The 16,605-nt window shown below is 45.8% G+C and overlaps 3 protein-coding genes and 1 long non-coding RNA gene across 5 annotated transcripts; all 4 read left to right on the forward strand.

The window, feature by feature from the left end:
- LOC116408927 lies at positions 1-5,451 on the forward strand. Of its 2 annotated transcripts, none has more exons than XM_031897406.1 (2): positions 1-249; positions 3,790-5,451. In XM_031897406.1, the coding sequence occupies exons 1-2, from the start codon at positions 52-54 to the stop codon at positions 4,981-4,983; spliced, it is 1,392 nt and encodes a 463-aa protein (XP_031753266.1). In that variant the 5' UTR covers positions 1-51; the 3' UTR covers positions 4,984-5,451. The 2 variants fall into 2 exon arrangements, with proteins under 2 accessions (XP_031753266.1, XP_031753267.1); XM_031897407.1 differs by lacking the exon at positions 3,790-5,451 and adding an exon at positions 1,789-1,944 and having other exon boundaries at positions 1-1,104.
- Positions 5,452-8,537: 3,086 nt separating this feature from the next.
- LOC116408619 (olfactory receptor 52E8-like) lies at positions 8,538-9,287 on the forward strand. Its single transcript, XM_031896258.1, has one exon. The coding sequence runs from the start codon at positions 8,538-8,540 to the stop codon at positions 9,285-9,287; it is 750 nt and encodes a 249-aa protein (XP_031752118.1).
- A 154-nt stretch (positions 9,288-9,441) lies between these two features.
- LOC116408721 lies at positions 9,442-10,383 on the forward strand. Its single transcript, XR_004221177.1, has 2 exons — positions 9,442-9,561; positions 10,246-10,383. It is a non-coding gene; the product is annotated as an uncharacterized LOC116408721 (long non-coding RNA).
- Positions 10,384-13,781: 3,398 nt separating this feature from the next.
- Positions 13,782-15,892, forward strand: LOC116408722. Its single transcript, XM_031896383.1, has 2 exons — positions 13,782-15,059; positions 15,741-15,892. Exons 1-2 carry the CDS (start codon positions 14,001-14,003, stop codon positions 15,798-15,800), a joined length of 1,119 nt encoding a protein of 372 aa, XP_031752243.1. The 5' UTR covers positions 13,782-14,000; the 3' UTR covers positions 15,801-15,892.
- Positions 15,893-16,605: the final 713 nt, after the last annotated feature.

The raw sequence follows: 16,605 nt of genomic DNA on the forward strand, positions 1-16,605 counted from the left end.
GCTCACTTAGCTCTGTCCCTCAGTACCGGGCACCCACCCCACACAGGAGCAATGGCGGCCGCTCAGCCTCTATATGAACTAAGCGAACTACAGGGTTTCAATGAATCAATTGGTAACTTTGTAGAAGGCAATTTTTTGTCTGTTGAACAGATCCATGGCTGCTTGAAGCATGAAGAGAATTATTTATATGAAGAAAGGAAGAAGATGATTACTTACATTGAAAGAACAATTCCGGACCAATTCCTGCAGTTGGGAATAACCTTCCCAGTCACGAGGCTGCAGCACGTCACTACTGAAACTCCCACAAGGCAAATTGTGCAGTCGGGATATTTCCATGAAGCAAAAACTATTAGTTTGCCGTGGAGACACCCCAATACTAAGCTTATATACTGGAGTTTAGATGTCCCGATAGGTGACAAAGATAATGCACGTTGCAAGACTTTTCAGACTGTTCAGAATATGGTGGGACCACACAATGCCGAAGAGTATGAAAAAGACTTCAACCGCCAGTTTGCCAACTCTCCTGCATTCAATTCTGCTTCTCGTTATGGAAACTTCAAGTTCTCGTTTTCCCTATCAGATCTCCTCTCTGAGTATAAGGAGCAGCACTGCCAGGGTGCTGAGCCGGAGTTCAGGGTGCTGGGCACTGCCATGTATAAACAGGAGATTGCTCATATTGTATTAGTGCACAGCCCTATGGCTACTGAATTCAGTGACCTGCCCTCTGTGCCCATTGTTGGGGGAAATGCCAACCCCTTACCATTTGTCTTCCGCTCCCAAGAAGATGGAAAGTTGTATTGGAGCCCTGAGTCTACAGCCGACGTCTTAAAAATGAGAATCTTTGAAAACCGGTGCCGTGTCCGGGAATGTCCTCTGAGTTGCCCTTATTATGATCATGGGACTTGTCTCCACTATAGAGACACCTACAGTATTTGGAACGAGCTGATATTGGCTTTCCACCTGCCTGGGAATGAGCCCCTGAGGATCCCTAGGGAGAAGCTGCTGGAAAGTCTCTCTGCCTGTGATATTCTGGCGCCGTATCTCAGGAAGGAAGAAACGAGACTCACACAAGAAGGAGCCCAAGATATAATCAGAAGCCTGAAGGTAAGAGGAGCTCCCCCAAAGCTACATGTCTGTTTCACTGGTACTTTGTCACTTTCACCCTCTTCTTTGCCCTTCTCTTGGGATTCTGTACTTTTTTTGCAACTTCTACTTTCTGCTCATCCTTCCATTGCTACTATTCTCCCCCACCCGTGCCCTTTCCCCTCTCTTCATCCCTCTTCCCTATGTGCGGTAGCCTCCCTCCTTCCCCCAATGCAATTCCATTCCCCCCTCTCCCTTCTCTTGTGTTTTCTCGCTCCCTCCCGGGAAGGGGTCAGTAGAATGACTTGTTGGGGAGTCAAAGCTCCTGTTTGGGAGACACAAAAATGGGCAAAAAGGTAGAGGAGATAATGAATTCCCCTGGTTTCTTGAATACAATGTTTTGGGTAAAAAATGTTTAATAGAAGGAGGAGACTGTACATTTTATCTCTTTTATCTCATTTCATGGTTGTATGACTATGAAGATTTCCATACATCCAGGTGAGGGTATATCTAGTGTAGGTAAATCCAGAGCAACTGGACTCGCTGAGTAATCATTGAAGACGTTTCACTTCTCATCCGAGCAGCTTCTTCTGTCCAACTTTATTTCATGGTTATTTTTGATAATTAAATTTCTTTCTGTATCTCAAACTTCCCAGAAGATTCTCATGCATTATATTCTATTATCTTTCATTTGTTCCATGGCAGAATCAGTAGAGAGGAAGATACTGAACCCTGGGAATGGCAGCGAGCCCCTTGTTGAGCAGAAATGATCACCAATAATAATCATGAAGTCTGAGCCTGAAGTTGTTCTACATTGTTGAAAGAAATGGATAAAAGTAATAAATTATATGATCTGATCTATTTATGGTTTAATCTGTCCTTCCATTATATTGGGGTGTATCGAGTGGGTAATAAGGGAATTTCCATGCAGAATTATTACTCAGATTAACTTTTTGGAAGACTTAAGCAATCCCATGAATCCAGGGAACATTTCAGTTGACTGTTCTTTTACAAATCAGCAATAGCTCAAAACCAGAGGTAGAGTTAGCCACTTAGCCACTAGCACTGAGTTTCCCATTGGTCACTGGTTTCCTGGGACAGGGCCAGAGAGGGCTCAATAACAGGGCAGTTAGATATATAGAAAACATACAGAAAGTCGGTGCTTGAGCCAGGATTAAGTATAAGGGGATTGTGGGTACATGTGGGTACTCAGGTACATGCGGATACATGTAGGTACATGTTGATACTCAGCTACAGGTGGGTACTTGGATACAAGTACAACATTTTTTTTGTTGTACCACTGTCCCTCACCCTAAATATACCCCGGTGTCAGAATTCACATCTTTCTCCAACTCCAAGGAAAGTTCAATAAACCCTGAGCAGTGTCAGGGGCCCAACCCCAATTGCAAGCTCCTGCTCCCCCTTTCCCACCCTAAACCATGTACTGGGGGGGCACCGATGCATGTTGTTCCAGGCAGGGGGTGTGCCGGTGCCTGTAGTTCACTGGTGGGTGGAGCGGGCTGGGCCGAGTCCCACCCTGAGCCCGACTCCCTATAACTGCAGTTTAAAGAATTCTCAGAAGGCCTGGGAAGCATCCACTCTGGAGAAAAGTTCTACTGGTTCCATAAAATCCCATACTGGCGAGGAAACCATATTCCTTTCTGTACCATCCTTCATACTATTGTGTCTGAATGGAACCCATGTCCTACATTCTGTCAGACCCAATGGAACTTTAGGAGGGCTCTAACAGTTACAAAGCCTGGCTAATAATGATGAAGGGGTCAGATGTTTTCAACCTGAACCCAACTCTAACCTGCTACCTCCCAACCCACACCCCTCCCAGTCCGAAGTCTTCTTCTATCTTATAACCTGACCCGCTCCCCTCCAATGACTTATTGGTTGGGATTAGCCACCACGGAAGAGGGATCAGTACCACCAAAGCGAGGGGCCCTGCTTGAAGTTTGGCCTGCCGCCCACCCAAACCCACAACTTGGCCTCATCTTCTTGGCCCAAACCCACCCAAACTGTAAGTAAAGCCATAAGTCCTGCAAGCTTTGGGTCAACTCATCACTGCTGCCTAAGGGTACAGTTGTTATGGTTTATGCTCATTGGTTCAGAAGTTTGGCTGTAATTCTGTCAGTAAGGTCTGGTATCAGCTATTTCTAGGTTATCATTCATTCATTGGGTTTGAGAACACAGCCGCGGCCCCCAGTCCTATCTTCTGTTCCCCACACCTTGTTATATCTTTAGGTTAAAGCCACTGAGAGTGATCAGAGGGAAACGACACACACATAGAGATTATGAGACCCAAGTCCTACAGTAAAAGCGATTTTTTACAGATAAAAATTGAATTTACAGATAAGGGTCAAAGTTCATATTCTTAGTTTCATTTCTTCCCAACCAACCCTGTAATGTGAAGTCCTGTATATTAACTTGACCTTCAGCCATACTGTGCTACTGGCAGCCATCTCCTTGTCTCAGCTTCCTTGGCTCCGTACCGGGCACCCACCCCACACAGGGGCAATGGCGGCCGCTCAGCCTCTATATGAACTAAGAGAACTACAGGGTTTAAATGGATCAGTTGGTAACTTCGTTGAAGGCAATTTTTTGTCTGTTGAACAGATCCATGGCTGCTTGAAGCATAAAGTGGCTAGGAAGAAGATAATTACTTACATTGAAAGAACAATTCCGGACCGATTCCTGCAGTTGGGAATAACCTTCCCAGTCACGAGGCTGCAGCACGTCACTACTGAAACTCCCACGAGGCAAATTGTGCAGTCGGGATATTTCTGTGCCGGAGACCAATCTAGATTGCCATGGAGCCACCCCAATGCCAAATTGTTATACTGGAGCGTGGAGATCCTCAAGGAGCAGATAGAGGAGCTACGTCAGGAGGCTTTCCAAGCTCTTCAGGCAATGGTCCCACCACACAATGCCGAAGTATACGAAGAAGACTTCAACTGCCAGTTTGCCGACTCTCCTGCATTTAAATCTGCTTCTCGTTATGGAAACTTCAAGTTCTCATTGCCCCTATCAGATCTCCTCTCTGAGTATAAGAAGCGGCAGTGCCAGGGTGCTGAGCCGGAGTTCAGGGTGCTGGGCACTGCCATGTACAAACAGGAGATTGCTCATATTGTATTAGTGCACGGCCCTCTGGCTACTGAATTCAGTGACCTGCCCTCTGTGCCCATTGTTGGGGGAAATGCCAACCCCTTACCGTTTGTCTTCCGCTCCCAAGAAGATGGAAAGTTGTATTGGAGCCCTGAGTCTACAGCCGACGTCTTAAAAATGAGAATCTTTGAAAACCAGTGCCGTGTGCGGGAATGTCCTCTGAGTTGCCCTTATTATGTTCATGGGACTTGTTTCCACTATAGAGACACCTACAGTATTTGGAACCATCTGATATTCATTTTCCACCTGCCTGGGAATGAGCCCCTGAGGATCCCTAGGGAGAAGCTGCTGGAAAGTCTCTCTGCCTGTGATATTCTGGAGCCGTATCTCAGAGAAGAAGAAACGAGACTCACACGACAAGAAGCCCAATATAAAATCAGAAGCCTGAAGGTAAGAGGAGCTCCCCCAAAGCTACATGTCTGTTTCACTGGTACTTTGTCACTTTCACCCTCTTCTTTGCCCTTCTCTTGGGATCCTGTACTTTTTTTGCAACTTCTACTTTCTGCTCATCCTTCCATTGTTACTATTCTCCCCCACCCGTGCCCTTTCCCCTCTCCTCATTCCTCTTCCCTATGTGCCGTAGCCTCCCTCCTTCCCCCAATGCAATTCCATTCCCCCCCCTCCCTTCTCTTGTGTTTTCTCGCTCCCTCCCGGGAAGGGGTCAGTAGAATGACTTGTTGGGGAGTCAAAGCTCCTGTTTGGGAGACACAAAAATGGGCAAAAAGGTAGAGGAGATAATGAATTCCCCTGGTTTCTTGAAGACAATGTTTTGGGTAAAAAATGTTTAATAGAAGGAGGAGACTGTACATTTTATCTCTTTTATCTCATTCCATGGTTGTATAACTATGAAGATTTCCATACATCCAGGTGAGGGTATATCTAGTGTAGGTAAATCCAGAGAAACTGGACTCGCTGAGTAATCATTGAAGACGTTTCACTTCTCATCCGAGCAGCTTCTTCTGTCCAACTTTATTTCATGGTTATTTTTGATAATTAAATTTCTTTCTGTATCTCAAACTTCCCAGAAGATTCTCATGCATTATATTCTATTATCTTCCATTTGTTCCAAGGCAGAACCAGTAGAGAGGAAGATACTGAACCCCTGGAATGGCAGCGAGCCCCCTTGTTGAGCAGAAATGATCATCAATAATAATCATGAAGTCTGAGCCTGAAGTTGTTCTACATTGTTGAAAGAAATGGATAAAAGTAATAAATGATATGATCTGATCTATTTATGGTTTAATCTGTCCTTCCATTATATTGGGGTGTATCGAGTGGGTAATAAGGGAATTTCCATGCAGAATTATTACTCAGATTAACTTTTTGGAAGACTTAAGCAATCCCATGAATCCAGGGAACATTTCAGTTGACTGTTCTTTTACAAATCAGCAATAGCTCAAAACCAGAGGTAGAGTTAGCCACTTAGCCACTAGCACTGAGTTTCCCATTGGTCACTGGTTTCCTGGGACAGGGCCAGAGAGGGCTCAATAACAGGGCAGTTAGATATATAGAAAACATATAGAAAGCCGTTCTTGAGCCATAAGGACTTGTATTTGCCACGGCTTGTGGGGTTGGAGGATTAAGTATAAGGGGATTGTGGGTACATGCGGGCACTTGGGTATAACGTGGGTACATGTGGGCACTCGGGTACATGCGGATACATGTTGATACTCAGGTACAGGTGGGTACTTGGGTACAAGTACAACATTTTTGTTGTTGTACCACTGTCCCTCACTCTAAATACCCCGGTGTCAGAATTCACATCTTTCTCCAACTCCAAGGAAAGTTCAATAAACCCTGAGCAGTGTCAGGGGCCCAACCCCAATTGCAAGCTCCTGCTCCCCCTTTCCCACCCTAAACCATGTACTGGGGGAGCACCGATGCATGTTGTTCCAGGCAGGGGGTGTGCCGGTGCCTGTAGTTCACTGGTGGGTGGAGCGAGCTGGGCCGAGTCCGACCCTGAGTCCGACTCCCTCTAACTGCAGTTTAAAGAATTCTCAGAAGGCCTGGGAAGCATCCACTCTGGATAAAAGTTCTACTGGTTCCATAAAATCCCATACTGGCGAGGAAACCATATTCCTTTCTGTACCATCCTTCATACTATTGTGTCTGAATGGAACCCATGTCCTACATTCTGTCAGACCCAATGGAATTTTAGGAGGGCTCTAACGATGATGAAGGGGTCAGATGTTTACAACCTGAACCCAACTCTAACCTGCTACCTACCAACCCACACCCCACCCAGTCCAAAGTCCTATTCTACCTTATAACCTGACCCGCTCCCCTCCAATGACTTATATATGCTTGGGATTAGCCACCACAGAAGAGGGGTCAGTACCACCAAAGCGAGGGGCCCTGCTTGAAGTTTGGCCTGCCACCCACCCAAACCCACTCCTTGGCCTCATCTTCTTGGCCCGAACCCACCCAAACTGTAAGTAAAGCCATAAGTCCTGCAAGCTTTGGGTCAACTCATCACTGCTGCCTAAGGGTACAGTTGTTATGGTTTATGCTCATTGGTTCAGAAGTTCGGCTGTAATTCTGTCAGTAAGGTCTGGTATCAGCTATTTCTAGGTTATCATTCATTCATTGGGTTTGAGAACACAGCCGCAGCCCCCAGTCCTATCTTCTGTTCCCCACACCTTGTTATATCTTTAGGTTAAAGCCACTGAGAGTGATCAGAGGCAAACAACAAACACATAAAAAGAATTATGAGACCCAAGTCCTACAGTAAAATTGATGGAATTTACAGATAAGGGTCAAAGTCCATGTTTCATTTCTTCCCAACCAACCCTGTAATGTGAAGTCCTGTATATTAACTTGACCTTCAGCAATATTGTGCTACTGGCAGCCATCTCCTTGTCTCGGCTCCCTTGGCTTTGTACCGGCACCCACCCCACACAGGAGCAATGGCGGCCGCTCAGCCTCTATATGAACTAAGAGAACTACAGGGTTTAAATGGTTCAGTTGGTAACTTTGTAGAAGGCAATTTTTTGTCTGTGAAAAAGATCTATGGCTGCTTGAAGCCTGAAGAGGATTATTTATGTGAAGAAAGGAAGAAGATGATTGGTTACATTGAAAGAACAATTCCGGACCAATTCCTGCAGTTGGGAATAACCTTCCCAGTCACGAGGCTGCAGCACGTCACTACTGAAACTCCCACGAGGCAAATTCTGCAGTCGGGATATTTCCATGAAGGAAACACTATTGATTTGCCGTGGAGACACCCCAATACTAAGCTTATATACTGGAGTTTAGATGTCCCGATAGGTGACAAAGATAATGCACGTTACAAGACTTTTCAGACTGTTCAGAATATGGTGGGACCACACAATGCCGAAGAGTATGAAAAAGACTTCAACCGCCAGTTTGCCAACTCTCCTGCATTCAATTCTGCTTCTCGTTATGGAAACTTCAAGTTCTCGTTTTCCTGGTCAGATCTCCTCTCTGAGTATAAGGAGCAGCACTGCCAGGGTGCCGAGCCGGAGTTCAGGGTGCTGGGCACTGCCATGTACAAACAGGAGATTGCTCATATTGTATTAGTGCACAGCCCTATGGCTACTGAATTCAGTGACCTGCCCTCTGTGCCCATTGTTGGGAGAGATGCCAACCCCTTACCGTTTGTCTTCCGCTCCCAAGAAGATGGAAAGTTGTATTGGAGCCCTGAGTCTACAGCCGACGTCTTAAAAATGAGAATCTTTGAAAGCCAGTGCCGTGTCCGGGAATGTCCTCTGAGTTGCCCTTATTATGATCATGGGACTTGTTTCCACTATAGCGAAACCTACAGTATTTGGAACCATCTGATATTCGTTTTCCACCTGCCTGGGAATGACAGGTTCACACTTATAAAGGTTATTGAACCCCCCAACGTTGATCAGAATTGAAGAGGATAAAACTAAATATGGACGGGCCCTAAAGGCTTCAGATCACAGATGATCTTATCCGTTCATTGGATGGGACTCAAATTAAGTCTGGGAGTCAGTATCGCCCCTGAAATTCCATTTTACATCTTCTTTAAATGACTATAGATGGGTAAGTATAGGTTTGTGGCTGCTGGGTTTACTTGGAAGGGTTGAATTTGATGGACATTTGCAACCCTATGTAACTATTGACTATAATTCTATTTATTGTGTTGGAGTAGGAACTATTCTCAGATTACAAGGGATCAGGGAGACAGTATAGCAGTCAGTTGGCTCAGATGACATTACAGTACTGACACCATGTTGGTTGTTTCCTTTCCCACCCCCCCCCCCCCCACCCCAGTTGGTAGGAGCCTTGGTATCACCATGATGGACACAACCTCTGAGCTGAACACTAGTTTCTCCCACACCGACTTCCTACTCATGGGATTCCCTGGGATAGCAGTCTCCAGGCCTATTCTGGTTATCCCATTCCTTTTCATATACATAGGCATTCTGATGGGAAACTCTCTCCTCATGTACAGGATCTGGGTGGAACCGAGCCTTCAGTATCCCATGTATTGGCTCATCTCACTTCTATTTGCCGTCAACTTGTCCTGCACCACCTCCATCATGCCAAAGTTCCTGTTGGGTCTTGCCTTTGGCCTGAATCATATTTCCTTGAGTGGCTGTCTCATTCAGATGTACCTCATCTACTCGGCAATAGTGTTTGAGTCTGCACTAGTCTTGATAATGGCCTTGGACAGGTTTGTAGCCATCTGCCGGCCGCTGCACTACCACGCCATCATGACCAAACATCTACTGATGTGGCTGAACGTCATCAACGTGGCTCGAGTCCTCTTGCTTGTGTCTCCCATAGTTGTTTCCTTCATGAAGGTCCCATTCTGCAGGTCCAACACTATCCTGAGCTTTGCTTGTGAGAACATGGGATTGTTGAGCTTGGGCTGTGGAGACATCTCTAAACTGCAAGTTATTGGACTGATCGTTCGGATCTTGGTCTCGGTGGTGGATGGAGGAATCCTCTTTATTTCCTACATTAAAATCCTCTACACGGCAATGAAACTGGTCTCAGGGAAAGCCCACAATAAAGCTCTGAGCACCTGTGGACACACCTGATGGTGGCTGCACTCATCTACTCTTGTGGCTTATTGTCCTCCATCGTATACCGACTGGGCACCTCCGTGTTATTATGTTCATGGACTTGTTTCCACTATAAGAGACACCTACAGTTTGGAACCATCTGATCGTCACCGCGGAATGAGCCCCTGAGGATCCCTAGGAGAAGCTGCTGGAAAGTCTCTCTGCCTGTGATATTCTGGAGCCGTATCTCAGGAAGGAAGAAACGAGACTCACACAAGAAGAAGCCCAAGATATAATCAGAAGCCTGAAGGTAAGAGGAGCTCCCCCAAAGCTACATGTCTGTTTCACTGGTACTTTGTCACTTTCACCCTCTTCTTTGCCCTTCTCTTGGGATCCTGTACTTTTTTTGCAACTTCTACTTTCTGCTCATCCTTCCATTGTTACTATTCTCCCCCACCCGTGCCCTTTCCCCTCTCCTCATTCCTCTTCCCTACGTGCCGTAGCCTCCCTCCTTCCCCCAATGCAATTCCATTCCCCCTCTCCCTTCTCTTGTGTTTTCTCGCTCCCTCCCGGGAAGGGGTCAGTAGAATGACTTGTTGGGGAGTCAAAGCTCCTGTTTGTGGAGACACAAAAATGGTCACAAAGGTAGAGGAGATAATGAATTCCCCTGGTTTCTTGAAGACAATGTTTTGGGTAAAAAATGTTTAATAGAAGGAGGAGACTGTACATTTTATCTCTTTTATCTCATTCCATGGTTGTATGACTATGAAGATTTCCATACATCCAGGTGAGGGTATATCTAGTGTAGGTAAATCCAGAGCAACTGGACTCGCTGAGTAATCATTGAAGACGTTTCACTTCTCATCCGAGCAGCTTCTTCTATTCAACTTTATTTCATGGTTATTTTTGATAATTCAATTTCTTTCTGTATCTCAAACTTCCCAGAAGATTCTCATGCATTATATTCTATTATCTTTCATTTGTTCCATGGCAGAATCAGTAGAGAGGATGAAACTGAACCCCTGGAATGAGCAGAAATGATCACCAATAATAATCATGAAGTCTGAGCCTGAAGTTGTTCTACATTGTTCAAAGAAAAGAATAAAAGTAATAAATGATATGATCTGATCTATTTATGGTTTAATCTGTCCTTCCATTATATTGGGGTGTATCGAGTGGTTAATAAGGGAATTTCCATGCAGAATTAATACCCAGATTAACTTTTTGGAAGATTTAAGCAATCCCATGAATCCAGGGAACATTTCAGTTGGCTGTTCTTTAAAAAATCAGCAATGGCTCAAAACCAGAGGTAGAGTTAGCCACTTAGCCACTAGCACTGAGTTTCCCATTGGTCACTGGTTTCCTGGGACAGGGCCAGAGAGGGCTAAATAACAGGGCAGTTAGATATATAGAAAACATACAGAAAGTCTGTGCTTGAGCAAGGATTAAGTATAAGGGGATTGTGGGTACATGTGGGCACTCGGGTACATGCGGATACATGTGGGTACATGTTGATACTCAGGTACAGGTGGGTACAACATTTTTGGTGTAGCACCACTGTCCCTCACCCTAAATACCCCGGTGTCAGCAGTCACATCTTTCTCCAACTCCAAGGAAAGTTCAATAAACCCTGAGCAGTGTCAGGGGCCAAACCCCAATTGCAAGCTCGTGCTCCCCCTTTCCCACCCTAAACCATGTACTGGGGGAGCACCGATGCATGTTGTTCCAGGCAGGGGATGTGCCGGTGCATGTACTCCCTCAAACTGCAGTTTAAAGAATTCTCAGAAGGCCTGGGAAGCATCCACTCTGGACAAAAGTCTACTGGTTCCATAAAATCCCATACTGGCGAGGAAACCATATTCCTTTCTGTACCATCCTTCATACTATTGTGTCTGAATGGAACCCATGTCCTACATTCTGTCAGACCCAATGGAACTTTAGGAGGGCTCTAACAGTTACAAAGCCTGGCTAATAATGATGAAGGGGTCAGATGTTTTCAACCTGAACCCAACTCTAACCTGCTACCTCCCAACCCACACCCCTCCCAGTCCGAAGCCCTCTTCTACCTTATAACCTGACTCGCTCCCCTCCAATGACTTATTGGTTGGGATTAGCCACCACGGAAGAGGGGTCAGTACCACCAAAGCGAGGGGCCCTGCTTGAAGTTTGACCTGCCGCCCACCCAAACCCACACCTTGGCCTCATCTTCTTGGCCCGAACCCACCCAAACTGTAAGTAAAGCCATAAGTCCTGCAAGCGTTGGGTCACCTCATCACTGCTGCCTAAGGGTACAGTTGTTATGGTTTATGCTCATTGGTTCAGAAGTTAATGAAAACCATTAAAGGGGCTGTAATTCTGTCAGTAAGGTCTGGTATCAGCTATTTCTAGGTTATCATTCATTCATTGGGTTTGAGAACACAGCCGCGGCCCCCAGTCCTATCTTCTGTTCCCCACACCTTGTTATATCTTTAGGTTAAAGCCACTGAGAGTGATCAGAGGGAAACGACACACACATAGAGATTATAAGACCCAAGTCCTACAGTAAAAGCGATTTTTTACAGATAAAAATTGAATTTACAGATAAGGGTCAAAGTCCATATTCTTAGTTTCATTTCTTCCCAACCAACCCTGTAATGTGAAGTCCTGTATATTAACTTGACCTTCAGCCATACTGTGCTACTGGCAGCCATCTCTTTGTCTCGGCTCCCTTGGCTCCGTACCGGGCACCCACCCCACACAGGAGCAATGGCGGCCGCTCAGCCTCTATATGAACTAAGAGAACTACAGGGTTTCAATGAATCAGTTGGTAACTTCGTTGAAGGCAATTTTTTGTCTGTTGAACAGATCCATGGCTGCTTGAAGCATAAAGTGGCTAGGAAGAAGATAATTACTTACATTGAAAGAACAATTCCGGACCGATTCCTGCAGTTGGGAATAACCTTCCCAGTCACGAGGCTGCAGCACGTCACTACTGAAACTCCCACGAGGCAAATTGTGCAGTTGGGATATTTCCGTGCTGGAGACCAATCTAGATTGCCATGGAGCCACCCCAATGCCAAATTGTTATACTGGAGCGTGGAGATCCTCAAGGATCAGATAGAGGAGCTACGTCAGGAGGCTTTCCAAGCTCTTCAGGCAATGGTCCCACCACACAATGCCAAAGTATATGAAGAAGACTTCAACTGCCAGTTTGCCGACTCTCCTGCATTTAAATCTGCTTCTCGTTATGGAAACTTCAAGTTCTCGTTGCCCCTATCAGATCTCCTCTCTGAGTATAAGGAGCAGCACTGCCGGGATGCTGAGCTAGAGTTCAGGGTGCTGGGCACTGCCATGTACAAACAGGAGATTGCTCATATTGTATTAGTGCACAGCCCTATGGCTACTGAATTCAGTGACCTGCCCCTTGTGCCCATTGTTGGGGGAAATGCCAACCCCTTACCGTTCTTCCGCTCCCAAGAAGATGGAAAGTTGTATTGGAGCCCTGAGTCTACAGCTGACGTCTTAAAAATGAGAATCTCTGAAAACCAGTGCCGTGTGCGAGAATGTCCTCTGAGTTGCACTAAATATGCTGCATATAGAGATTAACTTTTTGGAAGATTTAAGCAATCCCATGAATCCAGGGAACATTTCAGTTGGCTGTTCTTTTACAAATCAGCAATAGCTCAAAACCAGAGGTAGAGTTAGCCACTTAGCCACTAGCACTGAGTTTCCCATTGGTCACTGGTTTCCTGGGACAGGGCCAGAGAGGGCTCAATAACAGGGCAGTTAGATATATAGAAAACATACAGAAAGCCTGTTACTGAGCCATAAGGACTTGTATGTGCCACAGCTTGTGGGGTTGGAGGATTAAATAAAACGGGATTGTGGGTACATGTGGGTGCTTGGATACATGTGGGTACTTGGGTACATATGGGTACATGTGGGTACTTGGGTACTTGTGGGTACATGTGGATACATGTGGGTACTCAGGTACAGGTGGGTACTTGGATACAAGTACAACATTTTTGGTGTAGCGCCACTGTCCCTCACTGTAAATATCCCGGTGTCAGCAGTCACATTTTTCTCCAACTCCAAAGAAAGTTCAATAAACCCTGAGCAGGGGCAGACTGGGGTGTCAATGGCCCCACCCCAATTGCAAGCTCCTGCACCCTCTTTAACCCTAAACCGTGTACTGGGGGAGCACTGGGGCACATTGTTCCAGGTAGGGGGTGCACTGAGCCCGACTCCCTCTAACTGCAGTCTAAAGAATTCTCAGAAGGCCTGGGAAGCATCCACTCTGGAGAAAAGTTCTACTGGTTCCATAAAATCCCATACTGGCGAGGGAACCATATTCCTTTCTGTACCATCCTTCATACTATTGTGTCTGAATGGAACCCATGTCCTACATTCTGTCAGACCCAATGGAACTTTAGGAGGGCTCTAACAGTTACAAAGCCTGGCTAATAATGATGAAGGGGTCAGATGTTTTCAACCTCAACCCAACTCTAACCTGCTACTTCCCAACCCACACCCCTCCCAGTCCGAAGCCGTCTTCTACCTTGTATCCAAAAAAACACAGAAAGACATTATGACACCCAAGTCAGTATAACTGACGTAATTTACAGATATGAGTCATGTTCTTAGTTTCATTTCCTCCCAACCAACCCTGTAATGTGAAGTAAAGTATATCAGCTGTATTGTGCTACTGGCAGCCATTTCCTTGTCACTGCTCCCTTGGCTCCGTACCGGCACCCACCCCACACAGGAGCAATGGCGGCCGCTCAGCCTCTATATGAACTAAGAGAACTACAGGGTTTAAATGGATCAGTTGGTAACTTTGTAGAAGGCAATTTTTTGTCTGTTGAACAGATCCATGGCTGCTTGAAGCGTGAAGAGGATCATTTAAATGAAGAAAGGAAGAAGATGATTGGTTACATTGAAAGAACAATTCCGGACCAATTCCTGCAGTTGGGAATAACCTTCCCAGTCACGAGGCTGCAGCACGTCACTACTGAAACTCCGACGAGGCAAATTGTGCAGTCGGGATATTTCCGTGCTGGAGACCAATCTAGATTGCCATGGAGCCACCCCAATGCCAAATTGTTATACTGGAGCGTGGAGATCCTCAAGGAGCAGATAGAGGAGCTACGTCAGGAGGCTTTCCAAGCTCTTCAGGCAATGGTCCCACCACACAATGCCAAAGTATACGAAGAAGACTTCAACTGCCAGTTTGCCGACTCTCCTGCATTTAAATCTGCTTCTCGTTATGGAAACTTCAAGTTCTCATTGCCCCTATCAGATCTCCTCTTTGAGTATAAGGAGCAGCACTGCCGGGATGCTGAGCTAGAGTTCAGGGTGCTGGGCACTGCCATGTACAGTAAGGAGATTGCTCATATTGTATTAGTGCACAGCTCTAGGGCTACTGAATTCAGGGACCTGCCCCCTGTGCCCATTGTTGGGAGAAATGCCAATTCCTTACCGTTCGTCTTCCAATCCCAAGAAGACGGAAAGTTGTATTGGAGACCTGAGTCTACAGCTGACGTCTTAAAAATGAGAATCTCTGAAAACCAGTGCCGTATGCGGGAATGTCCTCTGAGTTGCTTTAAATATGCTGCATATGGAGTCTGTGACCACTATAGAGACACCTACTGTGTTTGGAACCATCTGATATTGGCTTTCCACCTGCCTGGGAATGAGCCCCTGAGGATCCCTAGGGAGAAGCTGCTGGAGAGTCTCTCTGCCTGTGATATTCTGGAGCCGTATCTCAGAGAAGAAGAAACGAGACTGAGACAACAAGAAGGAGCCCAAGATATAATCAGAAGCCTGAAGGTAAGAGGAGCTTCCCCAAAGCTACATGTCTGCTTCACTGGTACTTTTTCACTTTCACCCTCTTCTTTGCCCTTCTCTTGGGATCCTGTACTTTTTTTTCAACTTCTATTTTCTGCTCATCCTTCCACTGTTACTATTCTCCCCCCCCCCGTGCCCTTTCCCCTCTCCTCATCCCTCTTCCCTATGTGCCGTAGCCTCCCTCCTTCCCCCAATGCAATTCCATTCCCCCCTCTCCCTTCTCTTGTGTTTTCCCGCTCCCTCCCGGGAAGGGGTCAGTAGAATGACTTGTTGGGGAGTCAAAGCTCCTGTTTGGGAGACACAAAAATGGTCACAAAGGTAGAGGAGATAACGAATTCCCCTGGTTTCTTGAAGACAATGTTTTGGGTAAAAAATGTTTAATAGAAGGAGGAGACTGTACATTTTATCTCTTTTATCTCATTCCATGGTTGTATGACTATGAAGATTTCCATACATCCAGGTGAGGGTATATCTAGTGTAGGTAAATCCAGAGCAACTGGACTCGCTGAGTAATCATTGAAGACGTTTCACTTCTCATCCGAGCAGCTTCTTCTGTTCAACTTTATTTCATGGTTATTTTTGATAATTCAACTTCTTTCTGTATCTCAAACTTCCCAGAAGATTCTCATGCATTATATTCTATTATCTTCCATTTGTTCCAAGGCAGAACCAGTAGAGAGGAAGAAACTGAACCCCGGGAATGGCAGCGAGCCCCCTTGTTGAGCAGAAATGATCATCAATAATAATCATGAAGTCTGAGCCTGAAGTTGTTCTACATTGTTGAAAGAAATGGATAAAAGTAATAAATGATCTGATCTGATCTATTTATGGTTTAATCTGTCCTTCCATTATATTGGGGTGTATCGAGTGGGTAATAAGGGAATTTCCATGCAGAATTATTACTCAGATTAACTTTTTGGAAGACTTAAGCAATCCCATGAATCCAGGGAACATTTCAGTTGACTGTTCTTTTACAAATCAGCAATAGCTCAAAACCAGAGGTAGAGTTAGCCACTTAGCCACTAGCGCTGAGTTTCCCATTGGTCACTGGTTTCCTGGGGCAGGGCCAGAGAGGGCTCAATAACAGGGCAGTTAGATCTATAGAAAACATACAGAAAGTCGGTGCTTGAGCCAGGATTAAGTATAAGGGGATTGTGGATACATGTAGGTACTCCCTCACTCTAAATACCCCAGTGTCAGCAGTCACATCTTTCTCCAACTCCAAGGAAAGTTCAATAAACCCTGAGCAGTGTCAGGGGCCCAACCCCAATTGCAAGCTCGTGCTCCCCCTTTACCCCCCTAAACCATGTACTGGGGGAGCACCGATGCATGTTGTTCAAGGCAGGGGGTGAGCCGGTGCCTGTAGTTCACTGGTGGGTGGAGCGGGCTGGGCCAAGTCCCACCCTGAGCCCGACTCCCTCTAACTGCAGTTTAAAGAATTCTCAGAAGGCCTGGGAAGCATCCACTCTGGAGAAAAGTTCTACTGGTTCCATAAAATCCCATACTGGCGAGGAAACCATATTCCTTT

This window comes from Xenopus tropicalis, chromosome 2 (genome assembly GCF_000004195.4).
Source record: "Xenopus tropicalis strain Nigerian chromosome 2, UCB_Xtro_10.0, whole genome shotgun sequence".
In the NCBI taxonomy this organism is placed as follows: domain Eukaryota; kingdom Metazoa; phylum Chordata; class Amphibia; order Anura; family Pipidae; genus Xenopus; species Xenopus tropicalis.

Bases quoted from the DNA above. Each gene is read 5' to 3' on its own strand.
- LOC116408619 (XM_031896258.1), top strand. From the start codon at position 8,538: ATGATGGACACAACCTCTGAGCTGAACACTAGTTTCTCCCACACCGAC.
- LOC116408927 (XM_031897406.1), top strand. From the start codon at position 52: ATGGCGGCCGCTCAGCCTCTATATGAACTAAGCGAACTACAGGGTTTC. The intron at 250-3,789 runs TTGGGAATAACC...CGATTCCTGCAG, and splicing joins TTCCGGACCAATTCCTGCAG to TTGGGAATAACCTTCCCAGT.
- LOC116408722 (XM_031896383.1), top strand. From the start codon at position 14,001: ATGGCGGCCGCTCAGCCTCTATATGAACTAAGAGAACTACAGGGTTTA. The intron at 15,060-15,740 runs GTAAGAGGAGCT...ATTTGTTCCAAG, and splicing joins ATATAATCAGAAGCCTGAAG to GCAGAACCAGTAGAGAGGAA.